Source organism: Mesoplodon mirus (genome assembly GCF_964341445.2).
Source record: "Mesoplodon mirus genome assembly, chromosome: 1".
Lineage (NCBI taxonomy): Eukaryota > Metazoa > Chordata > Mammalia > Artiodactyla > Ziphiidae > Mesoplodon > Mesoplodon mirus.
In genome coordinates, this window is record NC_138976.1 from 22254992 (window position 1) to 22276410 (window position 21419).

Below are 21419 nucleotides of genomic sequence, written 5' to 3' on the forward strand. Positions count from 1 at the left end.
GGGTCTCTCTCTTACAGCAGCTGAACTGAGATCCTAACTAAACACCATCTATACGCCATCACTCTCAAATTCGTATCTTCAACTTCAACTCTCCCTGGAACAACATAGCTGCCAACCTGCCATCTCCACTCATATCTAATAGGCATCTCAAACTTAACATGGCCATTAGAGAACTCTTAATTCTACCCGCTCCCAAATTATTCCTTCCTCAGGGTCCTCCATATCAGGAAAGAATACCCCCACTACTCAAACCAAAAGTGTAAGAGTTACTGTTGATTCCCTTCTTCATTTTACTGGGCACAGGAAAACGAAAGACTAGCATTCATATAACACATTCAACCACATTCCCTCTTAAACACAGCCATCAAAGACCATAATTAACTAAGAAACTCTTAGCTCTGATATTACAAAGACAATAAAAAATTTGGTAATCATTGTGTGCTACCTATAGGTTTCAGGCTACAATTGGTCATTAACCTCATTCACTCACTTATTGATAAACATATATGCCGGTACTGATACGTGCATACTTTATAATAACTCATACAAATGTATTAAGCTTAGTCAGTTGAAATATAAGCAAAGGTAAATACCTGTTTCTCTTCCAATCTGACGTGTTCCTAGGTTGATCACAGGTGTTCCAAAAGCTCCAACCTCTCGTACCCCACAGCTGCTGTTCCCAATCATACAACCAGCATGGGCAACCAGCTGTATAAACTGGTCAAATGGGACATGTTTAACTGCACGAAAATTGGGATGATGCTCAATGCCCTTCTTCCGCATCACTCGAACCATCTCTTTGCTGCCTGTGAAAATGAAAAGAACCAACTGTTAAATGGTTTACGAGATAAAGGAACAATTATCATTGGCAAGTATAGCCCCACTTAAAGAAATATCCCCTATAAAAACTCATAACAGTTATTAGGGAAATAGTCCTTTTAATTACTGATCTTTTCATGAATGATGAACATCCAAAGCATCTGGTCAGCCCTCTGTTTCAACTCATCTAGAAACTTTAAACAGCAGCAGTGGGTCTCTTCAAACAGCACTCCACAAAGCAAATACTAACACCCCAGTAAAAGCTCTTACCTTACCAATTAAGAGGCTCAAGACAGGCCAACAGTCTCTATCTCTTAAGCCAGGAGTTCCTAAATGGAAAGGTCTCGGGCTCCACATATCAAGCTGATCAGAGGGCCTCTGCCTCAGCTATGCTCACATCTACACTAATGACAGCTCAATGGGACAGCAAGCACTCCCACTTACTGGACTAAACAAGCTCTAAGCAAATACAGATAGATTCTGATACTGTGGCTGATATTTTACTTTAAATGCATGACTTTTTTTTGAAAAGTTACGGATGTATGAGGGGGAGACGATATTCAATGCCCCTCTGCTTGCCTCTCTACCCTTTCCTAGTGAATGTGACCAAGGCGGGCAAGGAGGCTAACCTGATCAGTTACAAGGCAGGACCATGACCACACCGTGTCCACTGGTGTGCAGGAGCCGTGAATTTAACAGAAGCTGGGCATGCATGTGTTCTCCTTTTAACTTTCTCCATGGCAAGGTAGGCAGCAGACTCAGGGGCTAACTCCTTAGAGCAGGCCCGGCCACTTCTCTCCTGCCAGAACGTGCCAGTCATTACCTAGAACTCGTGTAGTGCAGGGCATGCCAGAAGCTGCAACTATTCCAAGATTCAGATTTGGGTTCAACTGAAGGCTTCTCTTTGGCCCTATATCTAAACGACAGGCACTAAACCTGTTTTCCAGAAAACCCTACATTAGGGAATGGGGCACTAAGTCAGATAATGAGAAAGTGATGCCTTGATTCTTATTTCCCTCTTGTTCCCTGTGTATATTTTATCAAAAACCCTGTGAAAAGGAGAGGCGAGTGGCAGACATGATTTAGGCATTCCTGGGACCCTTTTCTTTCATAGGGGTAAAAAATCTCAAATTCTAAAGTATATACAATAAGGAAGGTATATTACAAACAGAATATCACTGACAATGAATACTGAAGAAGAGATATAATTACATTATAAATATTTATGCAAAAATTTAAAGGATTAGAAAAGAATAAATATTAAGGTTTTTGAAATATTGATACATAACCTGGATGAAATCTGGGTCGGGGGGTCTTAAAGTTTTTTTCCTACTAACACCCTACTTTGTTCCCCCTAACGGAAAAGATTATTCAAGACACACTAAGGGAAGGATTCTTTCAGTGTAAGATGGTGACATCTTGGCACTGCAGAGAAGGGATCCTGCCTCCTTTACCAAAAAATGCCTAAGAGCTCAGCAATGAGTGCTATCAGCTAATAATAACCAGTATCTGAAAATCCCTTAGTATCAGGCCCTGCTCTGGCATTTCCCATTTATATATCCCTACCATTAACCTAAGGTCTTACTAGCACTGGTTCCATCCACCAGTAGGTGATCAATCAGGTTAGGCTTAAGGATCAACTGGTTGGGAACTAGAGATCTAAAGATTAAATTAAGGTATAGCTAACATAAATAAGAGAACAAGAAATAAAAATAATGGCTATTTTACTGCAGTCAGTAGGATCATTACTTTCCTAGAGACACTCTTTCAGCTTCTAAGGTTTATATCTCTTGGCTATTGCATTTTTTTAAACATCTTTATTGGAGTATAATTGCTTTACAATGATGTGTTAGTTTCTGCTTTATAACAAATCAGCTATACATATACATATATCCCCATTATCTCCTCCCTCTTGTGTCTCCCTCCCTAGAGTCTGTCATACAGAGTGAAGTAAGTCAGAAAGAGAAAAACAAATACCATATGCTAACACATATATATGGAATCTAAAAAAAAAAAAATGGTTTTGGCTATTGCATTTTCTCGTTGATGGAAACTGGAGGGAAGAGACTAAACATGAAACTAGAATGGAGATTTGAGATTTTTTTTAAAGTACTTATTTCTTTCCTATTAAGTTTCTGCTAGACTTGACAATAATATCGCAAACTCCTCAATCTACTGCAAAATTGGCGATCCTTTGAAAATCAGAATGCATTTCAGAATAGAATGGCCTTCAATGATAAGATGAGCAAGATAGGAAGGTCGGTCAAAAGAAGACATAATAGAAACATAAAACTGGAAAGGTAGGTGGCATACTTTCATTTTCAAGTTAAATTACCTGCATCAATATTTGGAAACAGAACTAGGGTCCGCTTGTTAAATGAGATAAGTGCATCCAATGTTAGTTCAAACATTTTTAGGGAATGCTTAATGTCCGTGGTCACAGGGTGCTGTAGTGCAACAATGTAATCTTTAGATTTTACATCATCACCTGTTGAAAGAAAATCAAACCACATTGCTTCATTAGTTAAGAATCTTAAAGGAGGAAGAAGCAAATTCTAAAAAGCAAGACCCCAAAGTCTATGTTTTAAAATTCTAAGGAAAAAACAATTTGTCACATTCTAAGCAGGGCATCCAAATTCGGATCAAAGGATAAGAACTTACAGCAACAAGTCCAAGGATTCTTCAGGGAACTTTTAACGTTTTACAAAGGTGCTTGCTACCACAAACAAAATATATAATTTTAAATAGTAGACACTAGACTTTATTGTTTTAAAATTCAAAATATTTCAAAGCGTTAGAAAAATGTGACTCTTCCCAATTTCTAACTAGAGTTTCTAATGAATTATCAGCAATATTAATGAGTAATAATGTGTTGCAAATCAGGGCATTTAGAGGTTGATTGAGCATGAAATAAATTTCATATAATGCATAGGCATTTCCCCACTACTGCCCACCAGATTCAACAAACCACCAGTGTTTCTAACTCTGTTCAAAGGACTAGAAAGGCTTCACTCATCCCCAGGCTGGGATCCCAAGGACAGTTCCTCATTAAAAATGTAAAGTGCAAAAGATTTGAATGGACAGTGCCATGCCAAATAACACAAAGAATTCTGCAACAGGGCCTATATTATCCCATAAAACTGAAGATGAGCTCTACTCATTTTTTTGTTTGTTTTGTTTTTTTCTACTCACTTATTTTTTTTTTTTTTTTTTTTTTTTTTTTGCGGTACGCGGGCCTCTCACTGTTGTGGCCTCTCCCGCTGCGGAGCACAGGCTCCGGATGCGCAGGCCCAGCGGCCATGGCTCACGGGCCCAGCCGCTCCGCGGCATATGGGATCCTCCCAGACCGGGGCACGAACCCGTATCCCCTGCATCGGCAGGCGGATTCTCAACCACTGCGCCACCAGGGAGGCCCTACTCACTTATTTTTAATGAAAGAATATATTTCTTTGTGATATTAATTTTAATGATCAACTTTATCATGAACTATGTTTATCATTAATCCAAATTCAATCAGTAGCAGTTACTTTTTTTTTTTTTTTGCGGTATGCGGGCCTCTCACTGTTGTGGCTCCGGACGCACAGGCTCAGCGGCCATGGCTCACGGGCCCAGCTGCTCCGCGGCATGTGGGATCTTCCAGGACCGGGGCACGAACCCGGGTCCCCTGCATCGGCAGGCGGACTCTCAACCACTGTGCCACCAGGGAAGCCCAGCAGTTACTTTTTATGATTTAATGGTAACAGAAATTTTTTACTAAGAATCTTCAGTAGTATTTGATTTAAAAGACTACAGGCTCCAAAATTTTATTTTAAAAAATGACTGGTCCCATATCATGTTCTAAACTGGGGGAGGGGTGGGGATATAATTACTAAATTTTTGTACAAAGTAGTAAAAAAAGAACAGTGAAAAAGAAAACACAGAGCGATGAGCTGGAGCTACCCATCCCTGGCAATAATACATTTTGTGCAAAGCCTGCACCTGGTCCTTGATGTATGACTTCTGACATTTATCTGCCTTTGTCTCCAGAACTCAGCAGCTTCAGCCCTTCCACACAACCCTTTCCATTATGGTACCATTACTTGGTTTGGGGTCAAAAAGTTCTATATTTACTGTGGTATTTCTTTCAGTATTAGGAATGTAACATGTCTTTTTAACTTTGCTAATATTTTTATTAGGACTTTTATTAATGTTCTGGTTACAAAGCTGCATGTTCTGAGTGGCTTACCCAATACTATTTTTCTCATAAGCAGAAGGATAACGTCAGAAATTGCAGGTTGAGAAGCAGGTACAGGCTTTGCACAAAAGGTATTATTGCCAGGGACAGGTGGCTTTGGCTCAATGTCTTTTTCTCCCCCACTGGTTTAAAAAAAAAAAATCTAGTTTTTGCTATTTCGTCATTCTTCTTTTCACAAACTGCTTAAAAGGTTCCAAAGAGAACCTTAAGCCCTACAAGTACAATTTTGCTATATTCTGCTTTATAAGAGTTATTTTCTATTCATTACAAGTTTTTCAGAAATACAAAGCTTTTCTGAAGACATAGTGAGCTAACACTATAATCAGAACAGAATGCAAGAATGTTTACTTAGAAGCATGCAGAAAGGAGAGATGGAAGAGACAGAAGAAGCCTGTTCCATCAGCATTATCTTGACAGGTTCCCTGATAGCTACGAATCTGTCCAAGGATAAGAGATATATAGAATGAATTAACTTATATAGTAGAAAAGCCCGATTTATTTCCTGTTCTAATGTGATCTGGATTTAAAATATACACAATCACTTTGATTATACAATCACCAAATTAATTTACTATTAACTTCATTATTCAACAGATCCACCTCTTCACAGAGGAAAGCCCTAAATACCTAAATAGACGATAAGTCCTGATTGGCCCTCTAAATAGTACTCTCACTATAAATTAACTAATAGACATTGTAAACCTGTTTTCTTTGCCTCTGATTAGCAAAAAGTAATTTCCAGGAATCCAGATCATTGATCATTGAAGATTTCAGACCTTAAGGCTTACTTACAGAGGTAACAATCTCTAATGGTACAACTATGACTTCTGCTTTTTAATAATAATCATAATCCCTTATAACTGCTTTCAACATTCATTATCTCATCTGAGTATTCCAACAAGCCCATAAGAAAGGCATTAAAATTAAAAATAACAATTTTTTTCATTGTGCTAAAAAGCAAAATAAAGGGGAAAAAAACCCTTAATTCTACTAATCAGAAGTGAATATTATAAATGACTTGGTGCACATACTTACCGACCTTTCTACGTTACTGTTTTTATAAAAATGTATCATTATACATATAATTTTATAGCTTGCTTTTTTTTCCTTTTTGATATATCAGGATCGGTCCCTGTAACTAATATTCACCTATAACATTATATTTAATGGATTAAAAGCATTCCATTGTATAAAAATAGCATAGATTTAAAAAATTCAATCCATTAAGTTTATTTTATAGAAAAGGTGAGTCTCAGAGAGGTGAAGTCATACCATAGGGCGAGATCTATGAACTAAAAGCCTTGGCCTTCTGATTGCTACTGGAACATTCTATCCACAGTAGTTTCCAAAGGATTGAAGCATACCCAAACTTTCGGACAAAAGCAACCATTAGACTGAATGAAGTCTGATACATACCTAACCACATCCGAATGATGCTCATGTAGTCTTTGTTCTTGGCGGAGAGAAGTTTGTCATAGGAAGGACAGCCTGCCAACAAGATGCGATCATGGTCCTCACACATGGATATCAGGTGTTGCTCTGCACTTCGGGTGCAGCACACATGATAATGAGCCAGTTTCGTTATAGCGTGTCTGATAGAGTCATCAATGGTCCCACTGACTTCCCCACCTTCAATGTGAAGGATTCGGATGTTCATCAAGGCAGCAGACGTAGCCAGAGCCAGGGCATCAAACCTGTCTCCATGAACAATCATGATATCAGGCTTCAGGCGGTTAAGAACATCTGGTAGCTTCACAAGGGCCAGGCCCACTGACTCCACCATGGCTGCCTCATCTTCCCCTCTGACAATTGTGTGTAGTCTGGTGTTAATGTCAAAGTCATCTTGTTCAATCATGCGATATGTGTTTCTAAAGCAGGAGAGAAATTAAAATGTGAGAGCATGTTCTTAAGTATAGGGCTATAAAAACATTAACCCTGAAGGGAGAAATATTTCACAAAATTTCCTTGTTAAAATAAATGAACTGAAGTGTAACTTACACACAAAAATAAAAGCACAGACCATAAATATACAGATCACTTGATTAATTTTTCTACACAAACACCCCTCTAGCCACCACCCAGATCAACACATCCCGCACCTGGGAGGTCTCACTTGTGCCCCCTTCAGTGAGCACATGGAGGGAGAAACATCGGAGGGAGAATGTTTTTATCAGGAAAAAAGAGAGTAAATTTTACAGTGGTCACAACTTTTTCTTTCTTTTTTAAAATATATATAAATTAAAAAATAAATAAATATGCTACTTAATAGAAAAAATTACTTATAAAAGCAGAGCTCATTAAAAAAAAATAGTATGGAACCAGGATACCTGACATGTCACTATAATATAAATTTCTGAATGATGGAAATTATCTCCTGAATTCTCTTTGTATGCTACCACTTAATGCAGCATAATTCTGACTGGGGTGAAAATGTAGGTTTTTAAATTGGCTGTGAAATGCAGTTTCAGGTCTGTTTCATGCTTCAGTAACAAGAGCAATTCTCAATGCCTTAAAGTTTCCTGCCTGTTATGACTAGATTTTAAAAGATCTGACTTTTTTTTCTAAATATATAGTACATTTATTATTTAAAAATTGGAAGATACAGTAAATTATCATGCATAAACCTACCACTTGGAAATATCAGTATTACCATTTTGGTTTCTTTCTAGCCATTTTATGCATAATATTTTAACATGGTTGAGAACACATCACAGTACAATTCTGTAATCTAGTTAATCCATTTAACACTATATTTTCTCAGATCATGAAGGATTCTTTACATATATCACACTGATGGCTTAGTAGTCATTTTATAGATTCCTTTGGATTTTCCTACAAAAGCTATGATGTCATCTGTAAATAAAGACAATCTTGTGCCTTTATTTATATTTCTTGTTTCATTGCACTGGCTGTTACATGCAGTACACAGAGAAGTGGTGAAAGTGGATGTCCTTACCTTGTTACCAATCTTTGGAGAAAAGCACTAATTTTATGTTAGCTATAGGTTTTTCAGAGGTGGTCTTTATCAGACTGAGGAATTTCCTTTCTATTCCAAGTTTGCTAAAGGTTTTACCATAACTAGTTGTTGAATTTTGTCAAATGCTTTTTAGTATCTATTGAGATGATTGCGTTGGTTCCCCTGCCCCCCGCCTTTTTTCTTAATTGGGGTATAGTTGTTTTACAATGTTGTGTTAGTTTCTACTGTACAGCGAAGTGAAGTAGAGTTCCCTGTGCTATACAGCAGGTTCTCATTAGTTATTTATTTTATACATATTAGTGTATATATGTCAGTCCCAATATCCCAATTCATCCCACCCCCGCTTTCCCCCCTTGGTGTCCATACGTTTGTTCTCTACATCTGTGTCTCTATTTCTGCCTTGCAAACCAGTTCATCTGTACCATTTGATTTCCCCCTTTACTCTGTTAATACATGAATCACACTAATTGATTTTCAAATGTTAAATCAATCTTGAATTCCTGAGATAAACCCACTTGGTCATGACGTATTATCTGTTTTTGTATATTGCTGGATATGATTTGCTAATTTTTTGTTTAAAATTTTTATGTCTATAATTCATGAGGGATACTGATCTGAATTTTCTTATAATGTCTTTCTCAGGTTTTGATATCAGGATTATGCTGACCTTAGTAAATAATCTAGGAAGTCCCGTGGCTCCTCTGTTTTCTGAAAAAGTTTATATAGGATCTGAAAAGTTTGATAGAATTCAAAAGTGCAGCCAACTTGGTAGGAAGTTATTTTTATAGGAAGTATTTGATAATGAATCCAATTTCTTTAATATAGAGCTATTGAGATTTTCTATTTTTTTGTCAATTTTGGTAAGCAATGTTTTTCAAGGAGTTTGTCCATTTCATCTAAATTGACTGTCAAATTTACCGGCCTAATATTCTCCTTTTATTCTTTTAATGGCTGTAACATCAAGATGATATCCTCTTTGTTATCCTATATGGGTAAATACAGTGTTCCCTTTTTCTTGTTCTGCAGGAGCTTGTCAATTTTATTATTTTAAAGAAATAACTTTTGCCTCGATTAATTTTCTCTACTGTTTAATCTACTCTTATATTTCATTGATTTCCACTCTATTGTTCCTCCCTTCTACTTACTTCGGGCTTAATTTTCTTTTTCCTATTTGTGGAAATGGATCCTTGACTCTAAATTTCTCTTTTTTCACATAAGTATTTAAAGCTATAAATTTCCCCATAAGCACTGCTTAATCTATACCCACAAATTTTGATATACTGTAATATTTGTTTTTAATTTAAATTTATTTATTTATTTATTTATTCATTTTTGACTGCATTGGGTCTTCGTTGCTGTGCGTGGGCTTTCTCTAGTTGCAGTGCGCAGGCTTCTCACTGCAGTGGCTTCTCTTGTTGCGGAGCATGTGCTCTCAGTGCACGGACTTCAGTAGTTGCGGCTCGCGGGCTCTAGAGAGCAGAATCAGTAGTTGTGGCGCACAGGCTTAGTTGCTCCGCGGCACACGGGATCTTCTCCGACCAGGGCTCGAACCCATGTCCCCTGCATTGGCAGGTGGATTCTTAACCACTGCACCACCAGGGAAGTCTGATATACTGCAATATTTATTATCCAATTCAAAACATTTTCTAATTTCCCTTAGGATTTCTTGTTTGACCCCTGAGCTTAAACCTCAACAATAAAAAACCCGATTTAAAAATGGGCTAGGGCTTCCCTGGTGGCGCAGTGGTTGAGAGTCCGCCTGCCGATGCAGGGGACATGGGTTCGTGCTCCGGTCCGGGAAGATCCCACATGCCGCGGAGCGGCTAGGCCCGTGAGCCATGGCCACTGAGCCTGCGCGTCCGGAGCCTGTGCTCCGCAACGGGAGAGGCCACAGCAGTGAGACGCCCGCGAAACGCAAAAAAAAAACCCCAAAAATCCCCAAAAATGGGCTAAAGGGCTTCCCCGGTGGCACAGCGGTTAAGAATCCGCCTGCCAATGCAGGAGACATGGGTTTGAGCCCTGGTCCAGGGAGATCCCACGTGCCGCGGAGCAACGAAGCCCGTGCGCCACAACTACTGAGCCTGCGCTCTAGAGCCCGCGAGCCACAACTACTGAGCCTGAGTGCCACAAGTACTGAAGCCCATGCACCTAGAGCCCATGCTCTGCAACAAGAGAAGCCACTGCTATGAGAAGCCCGCGCACCACAACGAAGAGTAGCTCCCGCTCACCGCAACTAGAGAAAGCCCGCGCGTAGCAACAAAGACCCAACACAGCCAAAAATGAAAAAAAAAAAAATTAAAAATAAATAAATAAAAATGGGCTAAAGACCTTAACATACACCTCACCAAAGATGATATAAAGATAGCAAATAAGCAAATGAAAAGATACTCCTCATTATATGTCATCAAGGAAATGCAAATTAAAACAACAAGATACTGCTACACACCTATTAGAATGGCCAAAATCCAGAACACTGACAACACTAAATGCTGGCAAGGATGTGGAGCAACAGGAACTCTCATTCACTGTTGCGGGGAATACAAAATGATACAGCCACTTTGGAAGACAGTTTGGCAGTTTATTGCAAAAGTAAATGTGCTCTTACCATACGATCTAGCAATCATGCTCCTTGGTTTACCTAAACGAGCGGAAAACCTATGTCACACAAAAATCTGCAAAACGAATGTTTATAGCAGCTTTATTCATAATTGCCAAAACTTGGAAGCAACCAAAATATCCTTCAGTAAGGGAATGGAGAAATAAACTATCATACATCCACACAATGGAATATCATTCAGTGAAAAAAAGAAATGACTATCAAGCTATGAAAATACATGAAGGAAACTTAAATGCATATTACTAAATGAAAGAAGCAAATCTGAAGAGGCTACATAATATATGATTCCAAGTATATGACATTCTGGAAAAGGCAAAAATCTATGGAAATGGTGAAAACATCACTGATTGCCAGGAGACTGCTGGGGGGTAATACTATAATGGTAGATACATGTCATTATACATTTGTCCAAACCCAGAGAACTTACACCACCAAGCTGAACCCTAATGTAAACTATGGACTTTGGGTGATAACAATGTGTCAGTGGAGGTTCATCAATTGTAAAAAAACGTACCACTGAAGTGTGGTAGGGGATGTTGATAATGGGGATGCTATGCATGTATAGGGGAAGAGAGGTATACGGGAAACTTCTGTACCTGCTGCTCAATTTTGCTGTTAGAGCTAAAACTGTTCTAAAAAATAAGGTCTATTTTTTAAAGACATTCTTTCTTTTATATATATGCATGTATTTTACCATTTCTAGTCACTCCTTCCTGTAGATCTAAGTTCCCAACAGGTATCATTTCTCTACAGTTTGAAGAATCTGCCTTAGCATTTTTTTGTAGTATATACCTGATGGTGATAATTTGCTTAGCTTTTCTCTTCAACTTTATTTTTGAAAGATATTTTCACAGATAAAAAATTCTGGGTTAACAGGAGGTTTTTTTCCCCCCTTTGAGCACATTAAAGATGCTCCATTGTCTCCTGGCCTCCACTGTCAGACAGTGAGTTAGTTATCATTCATATCATTGTTCCCCTGTAAGAAATGTAATTTTTGTCTTGTTGCTTTCAAGATTTTCTTGTTTTCAGCAAATTGACTATGCTATTGTCTACAGGTAGTTTTCTTTGTATTTATCTGTTAGGGGTTGTTGACCTTTCTGGATCTGTACATCGATGTGTTTTTTTTTACAAAATTTGGAAACCTCTGGCCAGTATTTCTTCTAAGATTGCAACATAGCTTTAATTCTGAGACTGTCCTACAGAATGTTCATACCTAACTGTTTGAATCAGGAACCAGAATCCCCCTGAAATAGCATCTCAAAAAACAAAACACTATGTCCCATAACACCAAATATACTTGAAGAATTTGCTAAGCCCTGAATTAAACTGAAATATTGAGTTTATTTTTAAACTAAGTTCTGTATTAAACATGTACTAAACAAACATGTTTTAAGTATTTAGTTGGAACTGCTGCCAAACTTGAACATTTTCAAAAACTATGGGACTGTAACAAAACTAGGCCACCGATATAGTCTCTAAATGAAATTAGACTTGATCCAGTGCATTTGTCTTAAGTCCCCAAACTGAACCTCTTCACAGCAGTAGGGGCTGTCATGGTACCCACACCACCACAACCTATCTTCTCATTAATCTTTACTGATAGTACCTCTCCTCCTCCTCTTAAATAACCTTGTCTCTAATTTGGAAGCATCATTCTTAGATGAAAATCAGTTGAATGGTCTATCAGTTGTTGTTTTCTGATTATTTCTTTTCTTTGTGCTGTTGCACATTAAAAGTATAAAGAAATATGATTAGCAGTTCTCAAACTTCACCTGTCCAATAGCAGAAGGAATCTGATCCTTGAGGGATTTAAGTTTTCTCCTCAGCTTTTACATTTGGGATGGTCCCCCTACCTACCATGTCTCTTCCTGCAGAAAAATACTCAGACAGCTGCATAAAGAGTGCCAACTATCTTCTGTCTTGAGATACAAAAGTTATGCACAATTGTGCTGAAGATACTTATTCTGTTAGAGTCAACTAGACTTAAAAATTACTCAATTCCTCCCGAGAAGATACTCCCACCTCCACAATTAATTAGCATGTTTGACAGTCTTATTCTAAGTTTTTCACCTTAATTTGTTTTTATTTTCACTTCCTATCCAGAGCAACCTCCTTTAGTTATTAGAATATTAATCCTTCTGAGTCTACGACAGTCATCTTTAACCCTCTCTAAATGAGAAACTAGTTGGTATGGGAAAGTCTTCACAATGCAATGAGCACGAGTTGAGCATACAATGCAGGGCACTCTATCTGTGCTAAATGTTGTGTGTTGAGGAGAGAGAGAAAGAAGAGAGAGAAAGAAGGTTATTTATTTACACACACAGAAAAGAAAGTACAGCAGATTTTTGCATGCATGACTCTAAAATTCTCAAGCATTCCTGAAATACCAAGTCATGGAGTCATGAAGTCATGTAGTCATGAAGTCATGTGCAATTTTGCTAAGCATGAATTTGAATCCCACCTATTTGACATTAACCTTAATAGGCGAGCAAGTCACTTAGCTAATGATGAAGCCAACCTTTCAGACCAAAATACAGCATTGTTCCCATCATTTTCTTCATGTTTCTGTGGGGGAAATACCATAGATCAAGGTCTCTCAATGTCAGCATTATTGACATTTTAGGCCAGACAGATCTTTGTCGTGGAGGGCTGACCCGTGAACTGTAGGATGTTTAGAAACATCCCTAGCCTCTTAAAAAAAAATGTGCTGAGATCGGACCAAACTGGAGGAGTAGGATGTGGAGCTCACCTTCTCCCACAAATATGGGGTTGGCCAAAAAGTTCATTCAGGGTTTTCCGTAACATCTTATGGAAGATGTTACAGAAAATACATATCAAAATGTTTAAATCAAAATATATCTACATGTGGAACGATTCTCACAAAACATCTACTGAATGCTGGCAGAAGACCTCAGACTTCCAAAAGGGCAAGAAAATCTCCATGTAATTGGGAAGGACAAAAGAAAAAAGAAAAATAAAGAGAGAAAGGAATCAGGATGGGACCTGCACCGCTGGGAAGGACCAGTAAAAAAAGGAAAGGTTTCCACACACTGGGAAGTCCCCTCACTGGTGGGGAGATCAGCCAGGATGGGAGGGGGAACTTCAGAGCCTCAGAAGAGAGCGCAACAACCGGTCTGTGGAGGGTAGAGTGGAGAGAGACCTGCACCGAGGGTCAGTGCTGCTGCCCAACACTCCCCAGCCTGAGAGGCTTGTCCGCTGGGCCGGGTGGGGGCTGGAAGCTGAGGCTCAGGCTTCAGAGGTCAGGCCCTGGGGAGAGGAAAGGGGTTGGCTGCGTGGAGACAGCCTGAGGGGACTAGGGTGTGGTATGGGAGAAGGTCTGGGCCTGCCAGAGAGGCAGGGTGCCATTGCTGGGTGGCACACAAGGAGACGGACAGGACCGCCATAGGAGCTTCTTTCTCTGCTCACACACTAGCCAGCAGCAGGGCACTGCCTACATGAGCCCCAGGGGTAGGCGAGAGCCACCACTGCCATCTCGGACTCTAGAGGCAGGCACAGACCGCTGCTGCCGCTGAGGGTCCTGTGAGCAGGCACTGGTCACTGCCCCCACCTTCCCAGGAGCGTGCGTGGCCTGCTGCCACTGCTGCCAAGAATCCCTCGACCAGGTGCCATCCGCTGCCCCCACCTTCCCAGGAGTGCACACGGGCCGTACACCTGCACATCCCCTATCAAGGGCATAACAGTGAGCACATGCTGAGGAAAGAGATGGCAAGCATCCAAACTAAAAACAGCCCTCATGCCAAAAAAATATTAAATCCACACAAGCTATGCAGGGATGCTCCCACATATAAATAGCCCTCCAAGACTAGGGTAGATAATTTTTCACCTAAACTCACAGAGTAAAAGAAATATAAGCAAAATGAAGGAGAGAAAGCACTCCCAGTTAAAAGACCAAGAGTATTCCCCTGAAAGAACAAACAATGAAACAGACCTCTTCAGTCTAACAGACACCAAGTTCAAAAAGGAGGTAATGAAAATACTGAAGGAATTAAGAAAGGGTATCACAGAAATGCAGAGTACTGTAAAAAGGAACTAAAAACTATAAGGTGGAGCCAAGAAAATTAGAAATTAGAAAATTCATTTGCCGAGATGAAAGCTAAGCTAAGAGCAAAGAATAGCAGGATGAATAATGCAGAAGAAAGAGTAAGTGATTTGGAAGATAGAAAAATGGAAAACTACCCAATCAAAACAGCAGACAGAAAGCCAAAAAAAAAAAAAAAAAAAAAACAAAAACCAAGAAAGCAATATGAGAGACCTATGGGATAATATAAAGCATGCCAATCTATGCATAATAGGAATTCCAGAAGAAGAAGAAAGAGAAAAGGGGATTGAAAATGTGTTTGAAGAAATTATGGCTGAAAACTTCCCAAACCTAAAGAAGGAAACAGATATCCAGATACAGGAAGCACAGAGGGTCCCAAACAAGATGAACCCAAACAGAGCTACACCAAGACATATCATAATAAAAATGGCAAAAGTTAAAGAGAGGATTCTAAAGGCAGCAAGAGAAAAACAAAGAGTTAATTACAAGGGAACCCTCATAAAGCTATCAGCTAGTTTATCTACAGAAACACTGCAAGCCAGGAGGGAGTGGCAAAGTACATTCAAAGTCTTGAAAGGGAAAAATCTGCAACCTAGAATACTGTACCCAGCAAGATTATCATTTAGGAGGAGAAATAAAGAATTTCTCAGACAAGCAAAAACTAGAAGAATACAGCAATACTAAACCTATCTTAAAAGGAATATTGAAAGGTCTTCTCTAAATAGAAAAGAAGAAGATATAGAAAGGAGGAAATTACAGTAGGAAAGTAAACCACTTAAGCCAATATACAGATTTTTTTTAAAAAAAGCCTATTTGTGAAAGTGACGATAAACACAAGGAACGGTAAAAGGATAAACATGAAGTTGTGAAAAAGGAAATCAAAATCACAAAATGTGGGGAAGGAGAGTAAGAAAATATAGATTGCTTCTTTTATTTTAGAATGTTTTTGAGCCTATATGACTATCAGTCTAAAGCAAGCAAATATAGGAAGGGGTTAACATACTTGAAAAACAGGGCAACCACAAATCAAAAACATAAAACAGATTCACAAAAACCAAAAAGAAGAAAACACAAGGATAAAAGAAAAGGAAATCATCAAACCACTAAAGGAAAAAGAAAGGAACAAAGAAGAAACATAAAATCAACTGGAAAACAAGGTTTAAAATGGCAATAGGGGCTTCCCTGGTGGCACAGTGGTTGGGAGTCCGCCTGCCGATGCAGGGGACGTGGGTTTGTGCCCTGGTCCGGAAGGATCCCGCATGCCGCGGAGCGGCTGGGCCCGTGGGCCATGGCTGCTGGGCCTGCGCGTCCGGAGCCTGTGCTCCGCAACAGGAGAGGCCGCGGCGGTGGGAGGCCCGCGTACCGCAAAAGAAAAAAGAAAAAAAAGAAAAAATAAAATAAAATAAAATAAAATGGCAATAAATACATATGTATGAATAATTACCTTAAATGTCAATGGGCTGAGTGCTCCAATCGAAAGACACAGAGTGGCAGACTGGATTAAAAAACAAGGGCCAACAATATACTGCCTACAAGAGACCCACCTTAGGGCAAAGGACACACATAGATTGAAAGTGAGGGGATGGAAAAAGATGTTTCATGCAAATGGAAATGACAAGAAAGCAGGAGTTGCAATACTCATATCAGACAAAACAGACTTTAAAGCAAAGGCCATCAAGAAAGATAAAGGACACTATATAATGATAAAAGGATCAATACAAGAAGAGGATTTTACACTTGTCAACATATATGTACCTAATATAGGTGCACCCAAATACTTAAAACAAATACTAACAGACATAAAGGAAGAAATTGATGGGAATACAATAATAGTAGGAGACTTTAACACCCCACTCACATCAATGCACAGATCTTCTACACAGAAAATCAATAAGGCAACAGAGATCCTATATGATACAACAGAACAAGTTTGACTTAATTGATATTTTCAGGACATTTTTTACATCCAAAAAACCCAGAATACACATTCTTTTTTTCAAGTGCACATGGAACACTCTCTAGGATTGACTACATACTAGGGCACAAAACTCACCTCAGGACTTCCCTGGTGGCACAGTGGTTAAGAATCCGCCTGCCAATGCAAGGGACACGGGTTCAAGCCCTAGTCCGGGAAGATTCCCACATGCTGCGGAGCAACCAAGCCCGTGTGCCACAGCTACTGAGCCTGCACTCTACAGCCCACAAGCCACAACTACTGAGCCCACATGCCACAGCTACTGAAGCCCACATGCCTAGAGCCTGTGCTCCACAACAAGAGAAGCCACTGCAATGAGAAGCCCGTGCACCACAGCAAAGAGTAGCCCCCGCTCACTGCAAGTGGAGAAAGCCTTGGTGTGGCAGCAAAGACCCAACACAGTCAAAAATGAATAAATTAATTAAAAAAAAACTCACCTCAACAAATTTAAAAGTATAGAAATTATTTCAAGCATCTTCTCTGACTACAATGGCATGAAACTAGAAATCAACCACAGGAAAAGAAATGAGAAAAAAACAATTACATGGAGACTAAACATGCTACTAAAAAACCAATGAGTCAATGAGGAAATCAAAACAAATTTAAAAATACCTTGCGACAAATGACAATGAAAACGCAACCATACAAAATCTATGGGATGCAGCAAAAGCAGTTCTTAGAGGGAAGTTTATAGCGATACAGGCCTTCCTCAAAAAAACAAGAAAAATCTCAAATAAACAACCTAACCTACCACCTAAAAGTATTAGAAAAAGAACAAACAAAACCTAAAGTCAGCAGAAGGAAGGAAATAATAAAGATCAGAGAGGAAATAAATAAAATAGAGTTTAAAAAATAGAAAAAAATCAATACAATCAAGAGTTGGTTCTTTGAAAGGGTAAACAAAATTGACAAACCTCTGGCCAGGCTCACCAAGAAGAAAAGAGAGAGAACCCAAATAAACAAAATAAGAAAGGAAAAAAGAGAAATCTCAAATGATACCACAGAAATACAAAAAACCATAAGAGAACACTATGAACAATTATTTGCCAACAAATTTGACAACCTATAAGAAATGGACAACTTTCTAGAAACATACAGCCCACCAAAACTGAATCAAGAAGAAACAGATAATTCAGGGAACTCCCGGGCGGTCCAGTGGTTAGGACTTGGCACTTGCACTGCCCACGGCCCAGGTTCAACCTCTGGTTGGGGGACTAAGATCCCACAAGCCGCATGGTGTGGCCAAATAAATAAATTAAATTAAATTAAATATGGCACAAATGAATCTATCTACAAGACAAAAACAGACTCACAGACAGAGAACAGATTTGTGGTTGCATAGGGGGTGGTGGGGGAGGGAGAGGGATGAACTGGGAGTTTGGGGTTAGTAGATGCAAACTATGACATTTAGAATGGACATGCCACAGCAACTAAGCCCGTGCACCACAACTACTGAGCCTGCGCTCTAGAGTCCATGAGCCACAACTACTGAGCTTGTGTGCCACAACTACTGAAGCCCGCGTGCCTAGAGCCCGTGCTCCGCAACAAGAGAAGCCACTGCAATGAAAAGCCCACACACCACAACGAAGAGTAGCCCCTGCTCACCGCAACTAGAGAAGCCCCGCACACAGCGACGAAGACCCAACGCAGCCATAAATAAATAAATAGATAGATGGATAAATAAAACAAAACTCAAGATACAAAAGCTTGTACAGTGAAAAGGCTACTTCTCACTTCTGTTTTACCAGTTATCCAGTTCTTCTCCCCAGAAGCAACCAATTTCTTGTGCTAGAATGCACTGTAAACATACATTTCCATTAAGTACTAGTCAAGTTTCCATTTCAGCAGTCTCACCTGACAACTGCCTTCCCTGCTTAATTACTGTGGTAGGCAGATTAGAAACCTACCACAATCTCCTTGAAAGCCTCTCCCCCACTAGTCTTCTGCCAAACTTTTCTCACAGAAGTAAAAGAACACACTTAGACTTTCCCCTCAGGCTCTAGCTAAAATTTCTCCTTTACTTTGTCCTATCTCTGTTCAATAATGTAAAACCCAAGTGGATTTTCTTAGACAGCCAGAATTCATTTCACATTTTAAAAATCTATGAACTTTTGAGCTCTCCGTAAGTTTCTTCTCTTATCTTTAAAAGTATTTTCTTAGAGCAAATTGCTAAACTGGTTTTTGGGGGCAGGTTTTTATTTGTTTTTGCTGTTTTTATCTTATTGTTAAAGGACATTTAAAAAGACAATTTTACCTTAACACAAGCTTCTTTCATATTTAGTACTTTGGAGGCTGCATTAATGTTTTCATGCCACAAGGGTGCACTAAATGCCACTTTATTACATATAACAAAATGTTCACCTTTGGTTTATACATCTGCTCCCTCAAAGATTTTCCAAGTTTCATTTTTCATATTTAGAGAGTGATCAATAACAAACCTAATGTCACCAAAATAAGAATGAATGGTAACGGTATTATAAAATTCTACTTTATCTTGTGGATCAATTAGATTTTAAAAATCTTGTTCCATATCTACTACTTTATATGCAGCTTTAATATAGGATTAGCATTAGAACTCACAAAACAGATTACATAGAATCTCATTATAGTCACACAACATATATTTATAAGTGGCATTTCCGGATGTAATAGCAAATAAAAGTAATAATAATAATAGCTATAATTTACCAACCATCTAATAGGCAGCATTCCTGTATAGATACTTTATGTCACTATCTCCATTCTTCACAATAACCTACAACACAAGTTTTCATTCCATTTTATAACTGAGGAACCTGAGGCTCAGAGATGCTAGGCAACTTCTCCAAGGCCACCTAAAAACTAAGTGGTAGAATTGCGATTTGAAGCCGGGTCCACACAGCGCCAAGACCGAAGTTCTCACCAGTACATCGTGTTGCAATGAAGAATATCATAAGAAAATGCTTTCATCTTACCCATAGTCATCTATCAGGTGAGAGCCAAGTACCACCACGTCAAGTTCAAAGAACTCAGGTTCCATTTTAATGCCAAACATGATTGGGGCGAGTTTAGAATAATCAGCACGGTTGCAAGTAGCAACACAAACCCGAAGCTTTCGGTTATTCTCCTTCTTCTCCATGACTTGTTTTTTTCTTTTTGAGAGGTTCTTAAAATAGAGTTCCTGAAGTTGCAAAAATAAAAATTAATATCCTATGATAAACCATAATGCAAAATAATATGAAAAAGAATGTATATATATGTATAAATGAGTCACTTTGCTGTACAGCAGTAATTAATACAACATTGTAGTTCAACTATACTTCAGTAAAAAATAAATTTTAAAAAGACATTATAGATTTTAAAAAGACATTATAGACACAAAAAATAAAAATTCTTTATAATCAGAATGATAGGTCCTAGATATAAACGTAAAATTTTGCAGTCTTAAGTCCTTAAGCACCGTTTAGTATAGTGATTCTTAACTTTTCCACCCCACTTGTGTGTGACACACCCACTGGTATATCAAGTTATGAGATTCCAGCAGACCAACTATGACTCCACCCTTTTCTCTTACACTTAAGAAAGCATGCTGGAATGCAATTTTAAAAGAGTTTAATATAAATCAACTCTCATTTAAAAGGCAAGCAAACATCAGCTCTTTATTATTAACTAAAAATCACTTGCCATTCCTCACAATTGATCCCAACATACCAGATTAGAGCGAAAGTTTGGTTGAGAACCACTGATCTAGTTCAACTCCCCCACTTACAGAAAGAGAAAAACACAAGTCTTAAGAGAGGAAATTACTTCCCCAAGATTCAAGATCACATCCTATAAGGAATGTGAGCTATTCACCCTCACGCTACACACTATATACAAAGCACTGTGATTAGTGCTGAGGAAAAGGTGAGTAAGATGAAACAAAAAACCCCTACCTTCAAGGCCTCATTAGCATCCATAGCCAGTACCTACACACTTGACAACTCCAAATACCTACCAGCTATCTCCGGTCCCATAGGCACGTCAAAGTCACTGTCCCAAACTGAACTCACTTTCTTTTCCAAACCTGTTCCTCCTTCCTTATTCTCTAACTCTGTTATGAACTTCCATTCATCCAAATGCCTTGACATCCTTGTCTTCTCTGCTCCTCATCCTGTACCTCCTCAGTCCAGTCAATTCAACCTCCGGAATGAATATCTTTCAAATCAATCTCTTCTCCATCCCCACCCACCCATGCCCTAGTCCAATCCCTGATCTTAGGTCAGAACTATTCTAACAGCTGTCAAACTGGTTTGCCTGTCTCTAGTCTTGCCCTGCCTCCCAAAAACTTTCAGGGTGATCTTTCCAAAGTTTATAAATCTGATTACGTTGCTAAACAGGATATATCACCTATGGATAAATTCCAAATTGCTGATCTGGACCTAGTTCATCCTTCCAACCTATTTGTCCCCTTACAACTATCCTTACTCTGAACCGAAGTCATGCCAAAGTGCCTGCAGTTCAACCAGTGGGTCTCCATATCTCTGTGCCTTTCTAGATGCAAGCTCCTCTACCTAAAACTTCCTTTCCCTCTTGCCTGGGTGCTTCCTCATCCTTTAATACTCAGGCTAAGTGTCATCTCCTCTGGAAAGCCTTCGCATAAACCTCAGTTCCTCCTTACTCCACCCCTCTTCATGGCTGCCTCCCTCTGAGCACTGTGGCCCCATCATACACACATATACTATTGCTCAACTCCTTTGCCCACCCATCCCCCCACAA

At 39.1% G+C, this 21419-nt stretch overlaps 1 protein-coding gene across 3 annotated transcripts in view; it reads right to left on the bottom strand.

Annotated features, from left to right (window-relative positions):
- GNE (glucosamine (UDP-N-acetyl)-2-epimerase/N-acetylmannosamine kinase) overlaps positions 1 to 21419 on the bottom strand; it is a 39298-nt gene that overhangs the window by 13680 nt on the left and 4199 nt on the right. For 2 of the 3 annotated variants that reach the window (XM_082613715.1, XM_082613717.1), the window contains exons 2-5: positions 19637 to 19842; positions 6470 to 6921; positions 3155 to 3307; positions 594 to 806 (exon numbers count right to left, since the gene is read on the bottom strand). In XM_082613715.1, coding sequence (XP_082469841.1) covers positions 594 to 806; positions 3155 to 3307; positions 6470 to 6921; positions 19637 to 19800 — 982 coding nt within the window. In that variant the 5' untranslated portion in view covers positions 19801 to 19842. The remainder of the gene's footprint in view (positions 1 to 593; positions 807 to 3154; positions 3308 to 6469; positions 6922 to 19636; positions 19843 to 21419) is intronic. The other variant, XM_082613716.1, reaches the window with a different exon arrangement.